Raw genomic sequence first — 19,465 nt, 5'->3', positions numbered from 1 at the left:
ACGGCCTCTCTGGTGACAAACACTATAACCTCAGTATTGAGTTGATTTGGGGCACACATATCTTGCCTATGCTTTTTTCATCTGCTGTCTATTTAACAGTCACCATAGTGTTCTTAAATTAAGTTATACTCCATCTATAATAAGCCAATGCTATTTCCACATTATCTGAGATATTATCATGTATCCTACTATTCCACTGGATACTGTTTGAAGCCTAAAAAGGATTTCTTCAACTTAAAAGAAAAGATACTTAAGTTGGATAAAGGATCCTCAGATTGAAAGAATAATTATAGAATACATTATAGAACATATACCTTATTTTTGTGACTTTACTCATTATTCATCATGTCTGAGAATTTATGACCCAGCTTCCTCAAACAGGTTATAAGTATTTTATACTGGCAAAGTTTGGTGTAATGGCGTAAGAGCCAGTTTGGTGTAATGGTTAGGAGTGCAGACTTCTAATCTGGCATGCCGGGTTTGATTCTGCGCTCCCCCACATGCAGCCAGCTGGGTGACCTTGGACTCGCCACAGCACTGATAAAACTGTTCTGACCGAGCAGTAATATCAGGGCTATCTCAGCCTCAACCACCCCACAGGGTGTCTGTTGTGGGGAGAGGAATGGGAAGGCAACTGTAAGCCGCTTTGAGCCTCTTTCGGGTAGGCAAAAGCAGCATATAAGAACCAACTCTTCTTCTTCTAAAACCTGTATTACTGTACCACTTCTCCCCTTGAACACTATCATATTTTAAATTATGGTCTCTCTCTGCAGGTAGCTTTCTGATCTCTTTTAGGAAGGTAGAATTGTCAAAACTGAGGTGCTTAAAATACATTTAAAGATTTACAGAATGATTACATTACTTTCCTTCCTCCCCAAGGAAGAGATTGCAAGGGTTCAATGGAATGAAAGCCGCAACAAAGGAAGCGGTTGTATGTGCATGTACTGAGTTCTCTCTTCAGTTATTTGCCTCAGTCTGCCTGCTTCCAAGTGGGCTTCAACCCAGTACCAGTTGTTGTTTTTTATGCAGAACATCTACTGGCCTGGTCCCGAGAACAGAAATGACAACTGACGTCTGTTGTCCCCCCTCAGGGAGTGTGCCAGTAGATGGCCTGCAGCAGCGAGGCCCAGCAATAAGGCCTGTTTGTTGCTCTGGCACTGCTGCCTGTCTTCTGAGGCCACTCTTGCCCCCCAGAGAGCAGCAGCATCCTCAGAAGACTGGCAGAGGTGGCAGCAGCAAGTGACCCTCAGTGCAGGCCCCAACCACAGAAGCCGGGGCAGACACAGAGGCACAGGCCAGCCAAGCCACAGAGGTGGCACCCGCAGCGGCCGGGCCAGCCATGGAGGCACTGCTTGTGGAAGCTGGCCCAGCCATGGCACCACAGGAGCCCCAAAGGTAAGTAGGAAAAGGAAGTGGGGAGTGGAGGGGAAGGGAGTCTGGTGTGTGTGTCTGAGAGGGGGAGGGACCAGGGACAAGGTCAGGGAAGCGATAGGTAAGCGGGGAGTGGGCATGGGATAAGGATTCTCACCCCTTATGTGGATGTTACACATAAGGGGCAAGAATCCTTGACGGTAGATGTTTAAGTTTTCACTTGATACTGTTTAGCATAACCTTTTTAGATTCACTTGCATTTGGTATGTACAGTAAGCTCAGATTTACCTTTAAGAAGAAATCCAGGTGTTAACAAAAGTTGTGCTTCAATAGAAAGGCAGAAACAATCTATGAAGCTTCCTAAGCAATGCTCAAGCCATCTAAAAAGAGAAATATTAGACGAATACTTCCCCCAAGGACTTCATCTAGCTTCATCTGCCAGCAAGCACAAAGGAAGAACACGTTAAAATTTATTCCCTTGCTCAAATCCATGGAAGCTGGTGGATCCAAAACAGCCTTCTTGCACCAGCAGAAGAACAGCAAATTATAGTCGTAACAAGAACGTCCATAAGTGACCTCTTATTTCATCAGAGCAAAACAGTAGCCTAAAACGTCATGTTTTCAATTTACAACCAAGTAAAGCTGCCAGTAGGAGGGAAGGTAGCCTGGTATAGCCCCATCTCATCTCAGAAGCTAAGCAGGGTCAGTACTTGAGACCATCAAAGAAGACTCTGTAGAGCAAGGCAATGGCAAACCAGCTCTGCCTCTCACTTGTCTTGAAAGCCCCTTGCTGGGATTGCCATAACCTAGCTGTATTACACACACAAAATTCATACAGCAAATTCAGAAAACCTGATCTAGAAGCATCACAAGATCTATTACAGTCTAATTAGTAAAACATTTACTGTACTGATCAGGGTCAAGACATGGTAGGGGTTTCTGTTGTTTTCAATCATGCTTTAAATTGCAGAGAGTAAATACAACAAGAGATGTGATGAAGCAAGCAACTTTCATAGGTTGACTCAGCACAGGGCTTTGACGCCCCCTTTGTAACTCAATCGTATTTTTGCTGTGTTAATGTGTGAAATAACCACAACTTAACTGTATTGCTATTACTTATGACATGAGTGTCCAAGGTAAGAGCATTTCAGGGCAATCCTAAGAGCAGTAACTTGTAAGTCCAAATGACTAAAATGTGACTTCCTTTTTAACAGACTTTCTTAAAGTTGATCCCTTTGTAAAGAGCAACACAAAACTTTGTACAAGAATTCAGTTTGTTAGACTGCAATCCCATCCCCAGAAAGAACACTTAAATCATAGTGAACTGGGATTTAAATAGTTTATTTATTCACAAGATCACAGTATTAGGGCCCAGCTCTATTCATGTTGGTTTCTAAATATTAAGCAAATGCAGAGTTGAAAGAGAAGTAAATTTCACTATATTCAATGGAACTACATTCTGGTGCAACCTATATTCCATTGAAATGGAAACAAACATATTTTCCATTAATAATATTACAAATAACTAGTTGCACAGGTTTCAATGGAACTTAGACATGATTATATTAAGCTAGATCAAGGCCTCAGTCTATAAAAATACAATTTAAACTCTTAAGTTTGTGTTTACTAAAAGAGGGTTTGCAGTGTTTATTTAAGAAAAGCAATTTTACTCCTTTATCCTAAGGATTAACCAGTTTAGAACATTCTTATATATTACCAGATTCAAAGCTGCGTTCTGCAGCTGTAATTTTTAATATCTATTTTTAATAGTAACATATGAAAGAAAAAAACCTTCACAAGGCTATTTAAGAAGAAATTGTGTCTATCATTTAGTTGTCATTAAACCAGCAGCCTGTTTCTGGCTCATTATTTTAAGGAAGATTTCATGTCATACTCCTCACACAGTCAGCCCTGTGACAACCATTCATTCCTCATATGCCATAAATGATAATATATTCACATCTTAATTCAAAAAGCTTCATAGTTTGTCTTCAGTAGACAAGAGCATGCCTGACACGTTTTCTAACTTCCGGAACAATGCTGACAAACTATACCTAGAAGTGGGTCTTCCCCACCCCCACCCCCCAAATGTCAGAGGACTACTGTTCCCACAGTTGTCATGTTACAGCCATAGCAGTGTGCACAATATCATTTTGCTTACCTGCCAGGGCTTTTTCATAGTTCTTCCCCATAGAAATGAAGTTCCGGAGACTCGGATTAAACTGTTCCATGATAGTCTATGAAATAAACAAACAAGACATTAGCAATTTAAGGATACTGTACAGAGACAGCTAAAGCAGTTTTGCATTCTTTGTGTACCCACATAAGACTATGTAAGAGGCTGAGTCACACCACCACTCAGAATAAAGCCTTGGAAACAGAATGCTTATCCTACACACACAAACACAGTGTCACACAGAAAAGACAACTCAAAAGCCAATGACATTTTACAAAACAATGATACCTTTTTACAACCCAGTCCAGGAGTTAAGCATATCACTACAGGAGATGAGTAATTCTAGACACCATAGAACTCTGTGTGACTATTTATTCTACCAGGATTGGCAATATGAAGCACAAATACCAGAGAGAGTGAGAGAGAGAGAGAGAGAGAGAGAGAGAGAGAGATCAGAGCATGTAACATTAGAACATCTGGCAATGGGGTACAACAACAATGTTGACAAGAACAGCAAACTGAACTCACCAGACACAGTAAAAACTGGCTCAAGCACATTTTCCCCCTATTTTCCCCTTTCTACAAAATACCATGCAAAGAACTCCAAAACTTTGCATAAAGTCATGCCTACCAGCTGCCCTACCAGATGAGCCCTGATGACTGAGACTTTGTATTCCAAAAGCATTCAGCAGCTCAAGATAAAGAAAAGGAAAAAAGGAACCCTCATCCTCTTTTAGGCCCATTATGCACGGCCGCCGAAATGGCGATTTCGGGTCACATGGAAAACGTGGAGGGGGAAGACGCGAAGCACACCGGTTATGCACGGGACGGGGCGTGACGGCGGCAAAACCCAGAGTAACCGATTATGCACGCGGCGATCCCGGCGCCGCTTCTGGTTGCGCCCCGGTCACCCAGAAGCTGCGCTTTCTTCCGCGTTTCGCTAACGCGGCTTTTTAGGCGGCATGCACCGAAGCTGCGGCCGGTTGCAGCCGGCTCCATGCGTTATCAGTGATTTTAGTCGCTGCCATTCCACCCCGAATGTGCGTTATTCCCCCCGTGTATAATGGGTCTTATAGTGGCCATCACTATCACCCCAACGCCTCCCGACTTGGTGGAAGACTGGCAAGTCCGCTTATCCACCACCATCGAAGAGATTGCTCCCCAGTGCCCTCTCCACAATTCCCAGAAGCTGGCTCCTTGGCTTTCCAAGGAGCTAACAATTTGGAAGAGGGAAATGAGACAGCTAGTGCGAGTGGGGAGTCATGACAGGGCTGCAAGAACATCTTATTGCAAAGGTTGTTCTTGGTTTTACTTTGAGCTTCTAGTAATCTACCTACAGTGAGAAAGAGTTCCAGAGCCATCTGATTCCCCAGGGAAAAGAAGAACTGCTACAGGAGAACCTCAATCTGGTGGCAAGTACAACAGAAAGCAAATTTAGTAATTTGCCTCCTAATGAACCAATGACATCTAAGTTGCAAAAACGGGTAAGGCTGCTATATTCCTCAATGACTTCTTTACCAATTGACTTCCACATTACTGCAGGACTGGTTCTATGCTCCAAGGGTAGAGAGGCAAAAAAACACAGATAGGATGCTTCTGTTGAATAAGCCAATTCAGCATCTGCTACCTCCATTGAAGCCAGCCGTGAAACAATAAAGCTCATTTTCTGCCTGAAGTGTTTTTATCCCTCATTCCCACAGCTTGTTTTTGAGACTGACCACTGACATTTAGTTCTGCAAATTCAATCCACTACCAACTCTGAAGAGTGGCAGAAGAGCACCTGCCTTTCTGGAATTTGATTTTAAAACAGGCCCCAGTTTCTTCAAGGCAATGCAATCAAATCTGAATATGTCAAAATAGTACACTGTGTCTTGAGGTAACGATGTTCAGACTTTTAAATATGTTGGTTAGCTCAGGAATTTCCTTTTAAATTCTCAGATTAGTTGTGAGCAAGGGCTTCACTCCAGCAGTTTTTTCCTGGCAGGCTACTAAGTGAGCAGACACCAAGTGATGGCAAAAACCACCATGATCCTCTCTTTAAAAAAAGAAAAAAAGAATTATATTTAGAGGAATGTGTCAACACAGCAAAACAGAAAAACTCTAAAGAAATACTGACTCATCTTGCTCCAGAAAATTTCAAATTTCTTTCCATGAGCTGCTTTATCATCTTGACTTTTCCATAATTAAAAGACCTACTTCATATTGGAACAAACATCTTCTCGTTCATACCTTTTCCTTCAGTTTGAAAATACAACCGAGGGCCATTCCGCACAAGGACGAATTTTGCTCATCCAGCTCGGCCTCACTCGGGTGCACATGGGGGGCAGGGGGAAAGGCCAGGGCAGGCAGGACATTTGAAAAATGCCACGGGACGTGGCATAAATCCCTTAAAAGTTGGGACAGTCCCGCCAATGGCGGGATATCTGGTCACGTTAATATATACCTATATTGATTTGGATTTTGAAAGGGGAAATAATTCACCAGAACCCTTTCTCAAACTCAGACAAATGTGGATAGGATGGACATGAAATACTAAAGGCAGAATTTGAATGTGTCATAGCATCACAACTATACTGGCATTTCCAGAGAAAGCAACTCAAAGACACATCTTAACAAAAGCCATTTAGCTTGCTTGATTGGGGACCGTACTCCTTCAACCACTGTGATAACCTTTATCAGAGATGTAGCAATTATTGCATTTCAAAGAAATCTTCAAGAATTGCCCAGAATTCCTAAGAACATTTAGAAGGTACAAAGCTAGAAGGCACAGAGCTAGAATTTCTCCAGTAAACGAAGGTCTTTACTGCTAGGAAAATATTATTATTATTATTATTATTATTATTATTATTATTATTATTATTATTATTATTATTATTATTATTATTAAATTTATCTCGCCTCCCCCCGGAGGCTCGAGGTGAGTCACATAAAAACCAATCCCCTAAAACAATAAAAGCACAATAAAACATAAGGGATTTATAGCCCGCCAGGGAGTGGCGGGCTATAAATCTAATAATAATAATAATAATAATAATAATAATAATAATAATAATAATAATAATAATACAATTAATACAAGAGTTAAGACAAGGATGGCGGCAAAATTCAATATAACTAACCCAATTCCACTGCCACTAAGAAGGGAAAGGGAGGGGGCAGATGACAGACGCAACCGTCACATTTGTGAGGGGGGCTAGATCTTCTTGCTGCCCGGCCTCAACCGAAAGCCTGGCAGAAGAGCTCCGTCTTGCAGGCCCTGTGGAATGATGACAATTCCCGCAGGGCCCGCAGCTCTTCCGGGAGCTCATTCCACCAGGACCAAAAAGGCCCTGGCCCTGGTCGAGACCAGGCGAGCTTCCTTGGGACTGGGAATTACCAATAGGTTAGCCCCCACAGAGCGTAAGGCCCTGCGGGGGGCATAGGGCGATAGGCGGTCCCTCATATATACTGGGCCCAGACCACGGATGGCCTTGAAGGTCAAAACCAAAACCTTGAACCTGATCCGGAAGATAACCAGTAGCCAATGCAGCTGCCTCAGCACTGGCTGGATATGTGCCCTCCAAGGTGTAGCCGTGAGGACCCTAGCAGCCGCATTTTGGACCAGCTGCAGTTTCCAGATCAAGCCCAAAGGCAGGCCAGTGTAGAGTGAATATTGCAGGAATCTGTATGTATACCTTGTCATTTTTCTGACACTGTTTCAGGGATTTCATAGAACTCTTTTAAAAAAGAAGCTGCTTTACATTAAGTCAGCTGCTTCCTCTAGGCCACCGCCATCTGCTTGGTCTACCAGAGATCCTTTCACTTGCAAATGGCATGTACTGAACCTGCATTTTATAACTTCAGTTTTCAATGGGAACTACACAAGAAAAACAAGATAATGCTGCAATTCTTCTCAAGCTACAAAAATGTTATCAATTGGCTCTGCATAAGAAATACTTATATAGCTGTTTTTCAAAACAAATTTTAACAGCTAACAATCTCAACTGTCTTAGGTTTTCCATCCTTATGTGAATAGTTTCTTCCACATAAACTGTAAAAACAGTGATTTTATATTTCTAATATCACATGGCTTGTGAGGTCATTGCAAAAAAAGGGTAAAATACAGGACTGCATTGTTTTGTTAAAGGAAAACAAGAGCAGCTGAGTAGTTCCATTCAATTGCTGTTTAATACAGAAAAAGTAAATGAGAAATTCCTTGAAGAAAAGCCTGCTCCTTACTGCTCTCCTTAATTCAGCCAACATTCACATGAGGTTAATGAGTAACAAGTTCTTCCCAGGAATTTTACTTTATTCAAAGCCATTTTATAAAGATCAAAGTAGGCCACAATTTTGGAGCCTAAATATTGCACTACAGTCAAGTGCGTCATGCTCCCTTTCTATTCCCGGTTTGGCAATGACTTCAGTTCATTTCTTGACTTTGTAGACTTCCTTTAACAGTAGTTTTTGAACATTTGGTTAAGCAATGATACAAGTTTATCCTGGACAACAACGCATGTACCAAGAGGTCATAAGAAAATCATATGACTTTAATAGACAGACTCAATATGTAAATACTAATTTAAATCCAGTATACCCAGCTGTGAAAGTCTGTAGCTCAGGTGTGCTACATCTCCACTCAAGAAATCACACCACCTTGCTATTACAGTACAAGCATGGAAGACATAAGCCAGTCCTTTAAAAGCATGGGCCAAACATTCCTGTCACAGAAGTAATAGAATCATAGAGTTGAAAGGGGCCATACAGGCAGTCTAGACTAACCCACTCCTCAGTGCAGGATCAGCCTAAAGCATCCATGATAAATATCTATCCAGCCGCTGCTTAAAGACTGTCAGTAAGGGAAATCTGATATCGTTCTACAAGTAGTTTAAGCCCATTACTGTGGATCCTATACTCTGCTGCCAACAGGAACCATTCCCTGCCCTCCTCTAGCTCTGTTGATGCGCCCAAGCCTGCATTTCCATTCCACTGCTGCATCACTGAGATAGTGCTTTCTTTATAGGGAACATCTGACTTCTGAAGAGTCCAGCTTGATTTCCCTGTGATATTACTTCTGATTTCACAGGTATTTACAGCCCTAGATGCACTGACAGAGGGGTGAAGACGGATCTTCCTTGCTGGCTAGCTATCCAACTGGGGGCTCAAACCTTGCTGATCATCACTGTCCTCTGCATCCTCTCAATTTTGTCCACATCCATTTTGAAATTTACTTGTGTGTTTGACTAATGCGGCATACAGGAGAACTATGACATTTTGAGATTTTGATGTGATGCCTCTGTTGACGCTGCCCAAAATTGCATTCACCTTCTTTATCAACACATCACACTGTCTGCTCAAATTTAGCTTACAGTCCATAAGTACCCCAAGATCTCAATTTACACACACAGCTACCCAGGAATATAGCTCCCATCCAGAATGCATGCTTCTCATTTTTGTGACTCAGATGTAGAACTCTGCACTTCACCTTATTGAATTCCACCTTGTTGTCATTTGACCGCTTTTCTAGCACATTCAGATCTCAATGAACTCTATCTTCTGTGGTGCTCACTACTCCTCCCATGGGCATTTGGAGGGCTGCAGTTTGACTACCCCTGCGACATATAGAGCATGTTCTGCAACTACAGCGGGTCATCAATTTGATATCTGCCTCTATTTATTTGGTCTGACAGGTAATTTCTTTGGATTATGGTCAGCTGCTTCAAGGAGCTCAGAAAATCACTAATTTGTCATACATAAGATACATAATGGATAGAGGTCTGGTCAGTTATAAAGGCAAACAAGACATAGGTTCAGGTAGCTACACTGGCCCAAATCAAACTGCATCCAGATGGAGGGGAAGTTTTAGCAGAGCTTTATACTCAGTAAAAGCCCGGGTTAATAAAAGCAAACAGCTTTCTAGCTTAATTTCTGCCTCATCAGCATCAGCAAGAAGTTGTTTGCTTTCGATGTCCTGTCTATGCATTGCTTGGGAAAAGAGAGAGAGGTCTAAATGCAACACAAAACCCAGTAAAAAAAAAAAAGGTTGAAAGGGCTTTGTGGTTTTATTCCACTGCTCTAAATTCCTCTGGTACTGCTACTCAACTCATTCAGATTGTTATAGCTTTAATTCAGCTACCAAAAATTGAAACCAATGCAAAACAAGGTCTTCAGGACAGGGACAAAAAAAGTTTTATGCTGAAAGAGAAGAGTTGAAAAGCAACAATGAATAAAAATATGTTTCTCCATACCCCTAAGGAATAAGCAGACTACTGGTTTGGGACCATCTATTTGAAAAAAAATTGACTCGTTTAAGGGAGAAGGATTTGAGCACAACCAATCTCAACTTTGCATGAGGACTCAAGCATTCAGGAACTAATTAAAAAAAACATAACTCAACCTCCAGTACATTCAAGTGCTGTTTTATTAACGATACTGAGGTAGGAAAGAGACACACCACAAATGTTTATGAAAGCTGCTATTCCAGTCACTTCAACTGGTCCTGCAACAAAATTCTCATTTTTGGTATTCTTAGTGTACCTGAAAAGGGTTGAAAAGCAACAAGCCCCTAGACATTCTTTGCTTTGGAATATAGCAAATTTTATTTATTCATTCATTCAGCTTGTATACTGCCCCTTACTGTGAACATTCATAACAATTTCAGACATGGAAATAAGATAATTGCAGGTAACGAGTATATTGCAAATTAACAGGAACAGTAAAACATATGAAAGGGATGTATTAGGAGTTATGTTACATTTCATAGAATCATAGAGTTGGAAGGGTCCATACAGGGCATCTAGCCCAACCCCCTGCTCAACGCAGGATCAGCCCAAAGCATCCTAAAGTAGCGATCCCCAACCTGTGGGCTGCAGACCACATGTGGTCCTTCGACTAATTGAAGGAGGGCCCCGAAGGACGCCTTCTCCCCCCCCCCCCCGGCCCTTTACTTCATCCCCCCCCCCAGCCCTTTACAACACACTTCATTGTTGTGACGTGTCTGTATCTTATTTTGAAGGGATGTTTAAACATTACCATAGCGATCAAAGAGCGTTAGGGCAGTGGTTGAGAGTAGAGGAGTAAACTACCCCCCCCACCGGGCCTCAGTAAAAGGCGTTGAGTGGTCCCCGGTGAGTGGTCCCCGGCGTTGAGTGGTCCCCGGTGAAAAAAAGGTTGGGGACCACTGTCCTAAAGCATCCAAGAAAAGTGCATATCCAACCTTTGCTTGAAGACTGCCAGTGAGGGGGAGCTCACCACCTCCTTAGGCAGCCTATTCCACCGCTGAACTACTATGACTGTGAAAAAACTTTTTCCTGATATCTAGCCTATATCGTTGTACTTGTAGTTTAAACCCATTACTGCGTGTCCTTTCCTCTGCAGCCAATGGGAACAGCATCCTGCCCTTCTCCAAATGACAACTTTTCAAATACTTAAAGAGGGCTATCATGTCCCATCTCAACCTCCTTTTCTCCAGGCTGAACATTCCCAAGTCCCTCAACCTATCTTCATAGGGCTTGGTCCCTTGGCCCCAGATCAGCCTCGTCACTCTCCTCTGTACCCTTTCAATTTTATCTACGTCCTTCTTGAAGTGAGGCCTCCAGAACTGCACACAGTACTCCAGATGTGGTCTGACCAGTGCCGTATACAATGGGACTATGACATCTTGTGATTTTGATGTGATGCCCCTGTTGATACAGCCCAAAATGGCATTTGCCTTTTTACCGCTGCATCACACTGCCTGCTCATAGTTAGTTTACAATCCACAAGTACCCCAAGGTATCGTTCACACACAATGTTACCTAGAAGCATATCCCGCATCCAGTAGATATGCTTTTCATTTTTCTGACGCAGATGCAGAACTTTACACTTATCTTTATTAAATTGCATCTTGTTCTCATTTGCCCATTTTTCCATTGTGTTCAGATCTCGTTGAACTCTGTCTCTATCTTCTGGAGTATTTGCCAGTCCTCCCAATTTGGTGTCATCTGCAAACTTGATGAGTAGTCCCTCCACCCCCTCATCTAGATCATCTTTAACCCTCCCCCTGCTCCGGAGGAGCGGGAGGAATAAAGGAGTAAGGGCAAGTGGGGAGGAGTTAGGGCGGGCCCGGTCCGGGATAAAAACTCGGAGGGCCCAATGAGGAGCCACGAAGCGGCTCCTGATTGGGCCCTCCGAGTGTCACTCGAGGGCCAAGCAGCCAATGGGGAGCCGCGCAAAGCGCCGCTCCCCATTGGCTGGTTGGCCCAGCCTTGCCTGGGCCGGCCGGGGAGTTGCCGCTCAGAGGAAGAAGCCTTCCCCAGCGGTAAGTCCTCCGGCCGGCTTCCCCTCGCCCAGGGAGCCTTCTGCTGGGCCCTGGGGCAGGCTCACCTGCCCTTGGGCCCGCCAGAAGGCCACAAAGCCCACTCCCGAAGTCCCGAGCCTTCTGCCAGGCCCTGGAGCAGGCTCAGCTGCTCCTAGGCCTGGCAGTAGGCCGCGGAGCCCACCGCCCCCGTCCCGAGCCTTCTGCCGGGCCCTGGAGCAGCCGAGACTGCTCCTAGGCCTGGCAGTAGGCCGCGGAGCCCACCGCCCCCGTCCCGAGCCTTCTGCCGGGCCCTGGAGCAGCCGAGACTGCTCCTAGGCCTGGCAGTAGGCCGCGGAGCCCACCGCCCCCGTCCGGAGCGTTCTGCCGGGCCCTGGGGCAGCCGAGACTGCTCCTAGGCCCAGCAGTAGGCCTCAAAGCCTGCCGCCGCCTTCCCGAGCCTTCTGCCGGGCCCCGGAGCAGCCGAGACTGCCCCTGGGCCCAGCAGAAGGTCCCAAGGCCACCTACCTTACTCTGTTCCTCCCTTCCTCCCAGCATTCCCTTTCTCCTTCCCTTCCTCCCAGCATTCCCTTTGTTTTTCCCTTTTTCCCTTCCTCCCTCTCTTCCATCTGCCTCTTTCTGGCTACCTGTTTCTCTCCCTCTTCTTCTGTCTCTATCTTCCTCCCTTTCTTTCTGTCTTTCTGTCTCTCTCCTTTTCCCCCTTCCTTCGCCCCATCCCTCCACCCACCCATCATGCTAGGGCCCGCTGTATTTTGCCCACAGTGGGCTTAATATCTAGTTAATAAATATGTTAAAAAGTACCGGACCGAGCACAGAGCCCTGAGGTACCCCGCTACTCACCTCCCTCCAGTCTGATGAAACACCAATGACAACAACTCTTTGAGTGCGTTTCTCTAACCAATTCCCTATCTACCTAACTATCTGAAAATCCAGATTGCAGTCCTTCAATTTATCCATCAGAACATCACGGGGAACCTTATCAAAAGCTTTACTAAAATCCAAGTAAACAACATCAACCGAATTTCCACGATCCAGCAAACATGTTACTTGGTCAAAAAAGGAAACCAGGTTGGTCTGACAGGACCTGTTGGAGACAAATCCATGCTGACTTCCTTGGATCACCAAATTGTCCTCCAGATATTTGCAGACCGCTTCATTTAATATCTGCTCCATTATCTTACCCACAACAGAGGTCAGACTCACTGGTTTGTAGTTTCCCGGGTCATCCTTCCTCCCTTTTTTGAAGATCGGAATAACATTTGCTCTCTTCCAGTCCTCCAGGACATCTCCAGTCCTTAAAGAGGTCCCGAAGATGATGAACAAGGGTTGTGCAAGTTCTTCGGAAAGTTCTTTGAGCACTCTCGGGTGCATTTCATCCAGCCAAGGGGATTTGAACTCATCCAGTGCAGCTAAATGCCTCTCAACAACCTCTCTGTCCATGTCAACCTGCCACCCAGACACTTGGCTACTGCCATCTCTAGATGTGCCTAAACCCTTTGACCTGTAGGAAAAAACAGATGTAAAATATGCACTGAGCCTTTCTGCTTTCTCTGCATCCTCCGTTAGCGTTTGTTCATCCGCACCCAAAAGTGGGCCTATTGCCTCCTTTACTTTATGTTTGCTCCTCACATAACTGAAAAATCTTTTCTTGTTACAGTGGGCTTCCCTGGCCAATCTTGGCTCACCCTCAGCTTTGGCCTTTCTGATGATAGATCTACAGTGCCTAGTAACCTGTAGGTACTCTTCTTTAGAGCTTTGTCCTTTCTCCATTTCCTGAACATTTCGCTTTTCTTTCTTAGTTTCTCTTGAAGTTCTCTGTTCATCCAAATAGGCTTCTTAGAGCTGCTGCGGTGTTTTCGTCTTTCTGGGATAGTCATTGATAGAGCATGCAATAGCTCTTGTTTGAGTAGTGCCCACCCTTCACATGCTCCCTTCCCTTCTAGCATTCTCGTCCATGGTATGACACTCATCATGTCCCTGAGTTTATTAAAGTTTGCCCTACGAAAATCCAACATCCGCGTCTGGCTACAAGCTTCCTTGCCTCCCCATCTCAAAAGGAATTCTATGAGGACATGGTCACTTCCCCCTAGGGTTCCCACCTCCTTCACCTCATCCACCAACTCTTGCCTGTTGGTGAGTATTACGTCCAGTATGGCTGAACCTCTTGTGGGTTAATCTACCATTTGATAAATGAAATTGTTAGCCAGGCAGGTCAGAAAGTTGCATGACTGAGGACACTTTGCAGAGTTTGTTTCCCAGCAGAGTTTGTTTCCTGGGGATGAAGTCAGTGATAGGGTCCTCATTGCTGGTCTTATCCAAAAGCCTGATAGAAGAGCTCCCTATGGAACTGTTTCAAGTTCCATTAGGGTCTTGATCTTATTGAGGAGCTCATTCCACCAGGTTGGGGCCACAGAGGAAAAAGCTCTAGCTCTAGTCGAGGCCATGTCTTTGGGACCAGGAATTACTAAATTGTTAGCATACATGGAGCGAGTCGTATAAGCCCCCGTATAAGGGGTATAAGCCATCTGACGGTCCTTGAGGTATGCAGGACCCAGACCCTATAAGGCCTTGAAGGTAAGGACCAGCACCTTAAACCTGATCTGGTATTCAATTGGTAACCAGTGCAGCTGCTGGAGGGTAGGGGTGATGTGGGCTCTCTATGGTGTTTGGGAGAACATGTGAGCAGCTGTGTTTTGGACCAATTGTAGTTTCTGGAGCAGGGAATAAGGGAAAACCTGCATAGAGTAAGTTGCAGTAATCCAGTCTAGAAGTAACTGTTGCATTGCTCACTGAGAAGAGGTATTCTGGGGTCAAATAGGGCACTAGTAGCTTAGCTTGGCAGAGATGGAAGAAAGCCAGCTGAGCTACTCTCATGATCTGATCTTCCATTGTCAGGGAAGAATCGAGGAGCACTCCCAGATTCCTGACTGATTTCATTGTTGTCAGTTGAGCTCCGTTCAGGCTGGGGAGACATGCTTCCTGGTCTGACCCTTTCCTACCTATCCAAAGGGCCTCAGTCTTCTAGGGGTTCAGTTTAAGGGGTACGCTGAAACTATTCTGCTACAGCCTCCAGCCATCTGGCTAAGGAATCAAGGGAGTTATCAGGCTGACCATCCATTAAGAGATAGAGCTGGATGTCATCAGCATATTGGGGACAACCCAAGCCATCGCTTTGGACCAGCTGGGCAAGAGGACACATGAAGATGTTGAATAGGGTCATGGAGAATATTGCTCCCTGTGGGACTCCACATTTAAGTTGACAATGGTGCGACTGGTTCTCCCTAATCACTATTCTTTGTCCTCTGTCTTGAAGAAAAGACAGTCGTGTTTCGACTGTCATGGGTCTTCCCTCAGTGGTCAATATTATTATACAATGCACTCCTATCTATCTATGCAGTTAGATCACTATAGTTTTTACTTTGTTTTTAACATTATATTGGTGCACTATTACAAATAAATATTATTACAAATAAATATTTGTAATAATTTTTATATTGTTTTATAGCTTAACTTTTGAGTTCCGGAATTTGTGCTCACCATGCCTGGTGGAGCCTGAAGGAGCCACTTTACTTGGGAAGCAAGTTCAACCAGGAGGGAGGCAGTTAGCATAAGTGTGAGGCTTGTCCATCTGCCACTCGTGTCTAATCTTTTCTGGGAGGTCCTCCCCACCATTTCTTTCCTGCCTACTGATTTTTCGTCACTCAGTCCTCCTGCTCAACAGCCTCCCCTCATTACCAATCAAGCTTTATTTTTTTAACTTTATTACATAATGTTACAGCATATGCACAAAAAATAAGAAGCAACACAGACATCTTCTGAAAACTGTGGAAACTACAGCCACGAGGAAGTAGTAACTGTGCAGTCTGGCCCATTAGAAACGGAGGGCAATTCAGGCACAGATATACAACAGACTAAGGCACACCCACCATTTTATCATCCCACCCTCTTCCAAGCTGCTTAGGTGGCAGGGCACTGAAGAACTATCTGTTGCCTCCAGACTAAGATAATTTTATCCTATCATACAACTCCCATTTCTATATTATCCTGGTCTTCAGTTCGTTAAGAGTTTCTTCACAACTGTCAGACACTCTTTCTGAAAGCTCTCGCTAACCCTCCACACCTAAATTTTTCTTTCTCACCAGTTATAACCAATTTGCTAGTTTTGTAAACTTAATCACATTTTTTTGCTGGTTTACTGACAGTGGTTTCTCATACATTTTAAGTCAGAAATCCCAGTTTGCCAGCAGCTCTGGCCTTTGCAGCTGCCTGCCTGCCTGCCTGCCTGCCTGCCTATTTATTTATTTATTTATTTATTTATTTATAGGCAGGGCTAGTACCAGGGTTTTTGCACCCTTGGAAATACTAACTACTTGTATCTCCCCAACTGCTTACCAATTTTCAAAAATAAATGTCTTGTGGGGAAAAATTAAAAGCACAAAATTTGAAATAGTTTTTTTTTAATTATTATTGTGAAAAAACGTAATATAGCAGTATTGGACTTCCTCTCCCCAATTCAAAACAGCTTTAACATACAAGTCATATTAAATAATTTTGAACAATCCTGTGAATTGTGATGTTAAAATTTAAGTGTCTTGAATGTTTTAATTTCAGGCACATCAAAATCTCATTCCGAGTGCCTTTTCCTTTGCAAATTTTGTCACCAGTTCCTTTAGGTCAAGTGCTGATATTGGGCATGAACTTGAAATAGGTGCCAAAGCAACTAGTCCCCCTTGTAGTATTGTTGAATATATGCATGTTTTTATGACCTTTGAGAAACTGCAATCATCACTTACCACTGACACTGGAAGTGTAAGGAGGATCCTTAGCACAATAGAAATATTAGACACACAATCCAGGAGTTTTTATTGCTGTCTGAAAAGAAGCATTTCTTGTGATGGCATAGACTTCGGAAGCCTTTGAGCTATTGCTGTAAGTTCAGCATCAATATCTTTGTTGCCATTGTGCATCAATGATTTTTCCAAATTCTTGCAGGCCCTAAGGACATCTTCAGTAGATTTTTTGGTTGATACGGTATATATCACATAGGAAGCCAAATAGGGAATTATGTTGTTGAAGTTGTTGGAATCGCTCTTCAACAGACTGCATGGCTATGCCCAAGACAGCATAAAAGAAACCTACTTTGAATTTCTGTTTGGATCTTACACTGCCTCTTCTTGGGCCTCATATTCAAACCTCTGTTGCTCTTTTCCCTAACTTGTTCCGTCTCAAAGTTTGGTAGCATTTCTAACTCCTTTGTAATCTCAGTAACATCTTTCAAAACCTTCATTACACCTGTAGATCACAAGGTAATTCTTGGTCACTTGCTTGTAGCAGAATTTGAATTAGCTTCCTTATTTTGTTGTAGCTTGCTTGTAAGATTTAATTTCAAAAAGGAAGTCGCAGATAACAAGAGACATCGTGAACTTGAACTTACAAACTGATTGATCTTATAAAATTCAATCCAGGAAGTATTTCTAGATAAACTCGTTAGGCTGTGTCATCAAAGATCTGTATTAAAGCATCATATAGGCCCATTATGCACGGCCGCCGAAACGGCGACTTTGGGTCACATGGAAAACGCGGAGGGGGAAGATACGAAGCAAACCTGTTATGCATGGGATGGGGCACGGTGGCGGCAAAACCAGGAGCGGCGGGTGTCGAGGCGTCGATGCGGAGCCAAGAGGAAGCGAGGGGTCCGGGGGCTGCTGGCTTCTCTGGGGACATGGGGGGCGGTCCCGGTGCCCCTCGTGAGAGTCTGGCCCGGACGCCACGGGGCGTGGTAGGAATGGGTCACTTGCGACCATGCTGCGGAGCTGGCGGGAGCGGCGCGACGGGGCCCGGTGGCAATGCAGGGTAGTGGAGCTGTTCTTGCTCCACTGCCTGTCCCTGGGCCACGCACGCCGGCTCATGACCAGCCAGCTGGTCAATTGCCACAACATTTTTCGTGGGGCCTCCACGTATTTGGAGGTCGCCGGATACTCCCGGACGCCCCGGCAATGCCGGGAGAAGTTTGAGAGGCTGCGGGCAGCCTTTTTCGAAGCGCTCCGGGCCATTGCCGCTGAGACTCCAGGGCCACCTCCTCCCCATGCGGACTTGCTGGACCTCATGTGGGCAGAGGCTGGAGTGCCCACATGGATGTTGCGTCAGCAGGAAGGTGTGTATGGCGGCAACGGGCGGCTGCGCGAACCCAGGCCACTTGCCTGGCCGTTCTGCGGCGCCTTGCCGTCATAGCCCTCTAGGGACCGCTGGGACTGCCGACACCCTCATCGGGTCCCTTTCTTGCCCCCTTGCAGGGGATGCCTCGACGAACTCCAGTGCTGCCAGACCCTCCTCGCTGCTCACATGAGCTGCGGTCGTGGACCTACCGCCTCCCTTAAGCTGGACTTTGGTGGGGTTCGGGTGCTGCCGTGTTCCCATCCCCTTAGTTGCCTCCCGGTTTGCCCCTCCCCTTGTTTGCTGCCCTGTTCCATCTGACCCCTAGGTCATCCCCTTTCTTACTGTTTCCCCCTCGCGTATTGTGTTTGCTGTTCTCCCTTGTTTGTACTGTTTCTTACTATTTGCAGTTTTGTACACTGTTTTAATATTTTATACAGTTTGTCTGTTTTGACACATCCCCTCGCCTCTGCTGTCGTTTGTGGTTGGGGGAGGGTTCGGGGATTGGTGGGTGGTCGCTGCGGTGGCCTCTGTGCCGTCCCTCATAGGGACATGCTGCCCCCTCTTCCCCGCTGGTGCTCAGCACCCCGTTGCCTCCGAGGCTCCCCTGCTTCCACTCCCCTTTGGGATCTCCGGAAGCCTTTCTGTCCCCGTTCCCTTTGGTGCCCTCCCGCCTGCTGCGGCGTTCCACCAGCCGCTTCGATTTTGCCTCTGCCGTTGAACCCGAACTCCCCAATTATGCACGTGGCGACTTCGGCGCCGCGTCTGATTGAGCCCTGGTTGTCAAGGAGGCTGCGGTTTCTCCCATGTTCCGCTAGCGCGACTTTTTCTGCGGCGTGCGTCAAATCTGCAGCCAGCACCGTGCGTTATCGGTGATTTTAGTTGCCACCATTCCACCCCGAATGTGCGCTAAAACCCCCGTGTATAATGGGTCATATACTACCAAGAACATGCCAAGAACTCTGATCAAAGCAATAAAATCTTCCAAGGTATTGTTCTTCTTGCCTGATCTTCTGCTGGTTAATACCATCTATTGTTTATCATTTAGATAAGCACAATTCAAACTCTTACCATTTCTAAATGGACAGTATTTCTAAATAGAGTGGTTATTTCTAAATATCTAAAAGAGTGGTTTCAGTGAGGCTTGTGACTCTCAAGTTGATTAAGTTTTCTAGGATAGCTTTGAGGCTCCTAGGCTATTTTGAGATGCAGCAATGTCTGGCAACATTGTCTCAAAGCATGATGATATAATTCATAAGATTTTTTGAGAGTTAACAATTTCATATTGCCTAACCAAAGCCATACCATACTGCTGTAACTTAACAGGGAAACATCAACAAATTGTAAGCATCATTTTCAGTTTAATAATCACTCCAACTAGCCTATTTATGGTACAGTTTTTGTAGTGTTTGTTTTACCTACCGGGAAATGCCTTGTTAACATTTTTAGGGTGAGCTTTTGAGCTGCTAGATCATCTGTTGAGAGAGTCATTT

At 44.8% G+C, this 19,465-nt stretch overlaps 1 protein-coding gene across 4 annotated transcripts in view; it reads right to left on the bottom strand.

Moving 5' to 3' along the window:
• BAIAP2 (BAR/IMD domain containing adaptor protein 2) overlaps window positions 1-19,465 on the bottom strand; it is a 184,366-nt gene that overhangs the window by 125,792 nt on the left and 39,109 nt on the right. For all 4 annotated transcript variants that reach the window (XM_077328236.1, XM_077328235.1, XM_077328233.1 and 1 more), the window contains exon 2: window positions 3,533-3,608. In XM_077328236.1, the coding sequence (XP_077184351.1) occupies window positions 3,533-3,608 (76 nt within the window). The remainder of the gene's footprint in view (window positions 1-3,532; window positions 3,609-19,465) is intronic.

The sequence above is a fragment of the Paroedura picta genome, chromosome 3 (assembly GCF_049243985.1).
Source record: "Paroedura picta isolate Pp20150507F chromosome 3, Ppicta_v3.0, whole genome shotgun sequence".
Classification (NCBI taxonomy): Eukaryota; Metazoa; Chordata; class Lepidosauria; order Squamata; family Gekkonidae; genus Paroedura; species Paroedura picta.
This window is presented reverse-complemented; position numbering and strand designations above follow the sequence as displayed.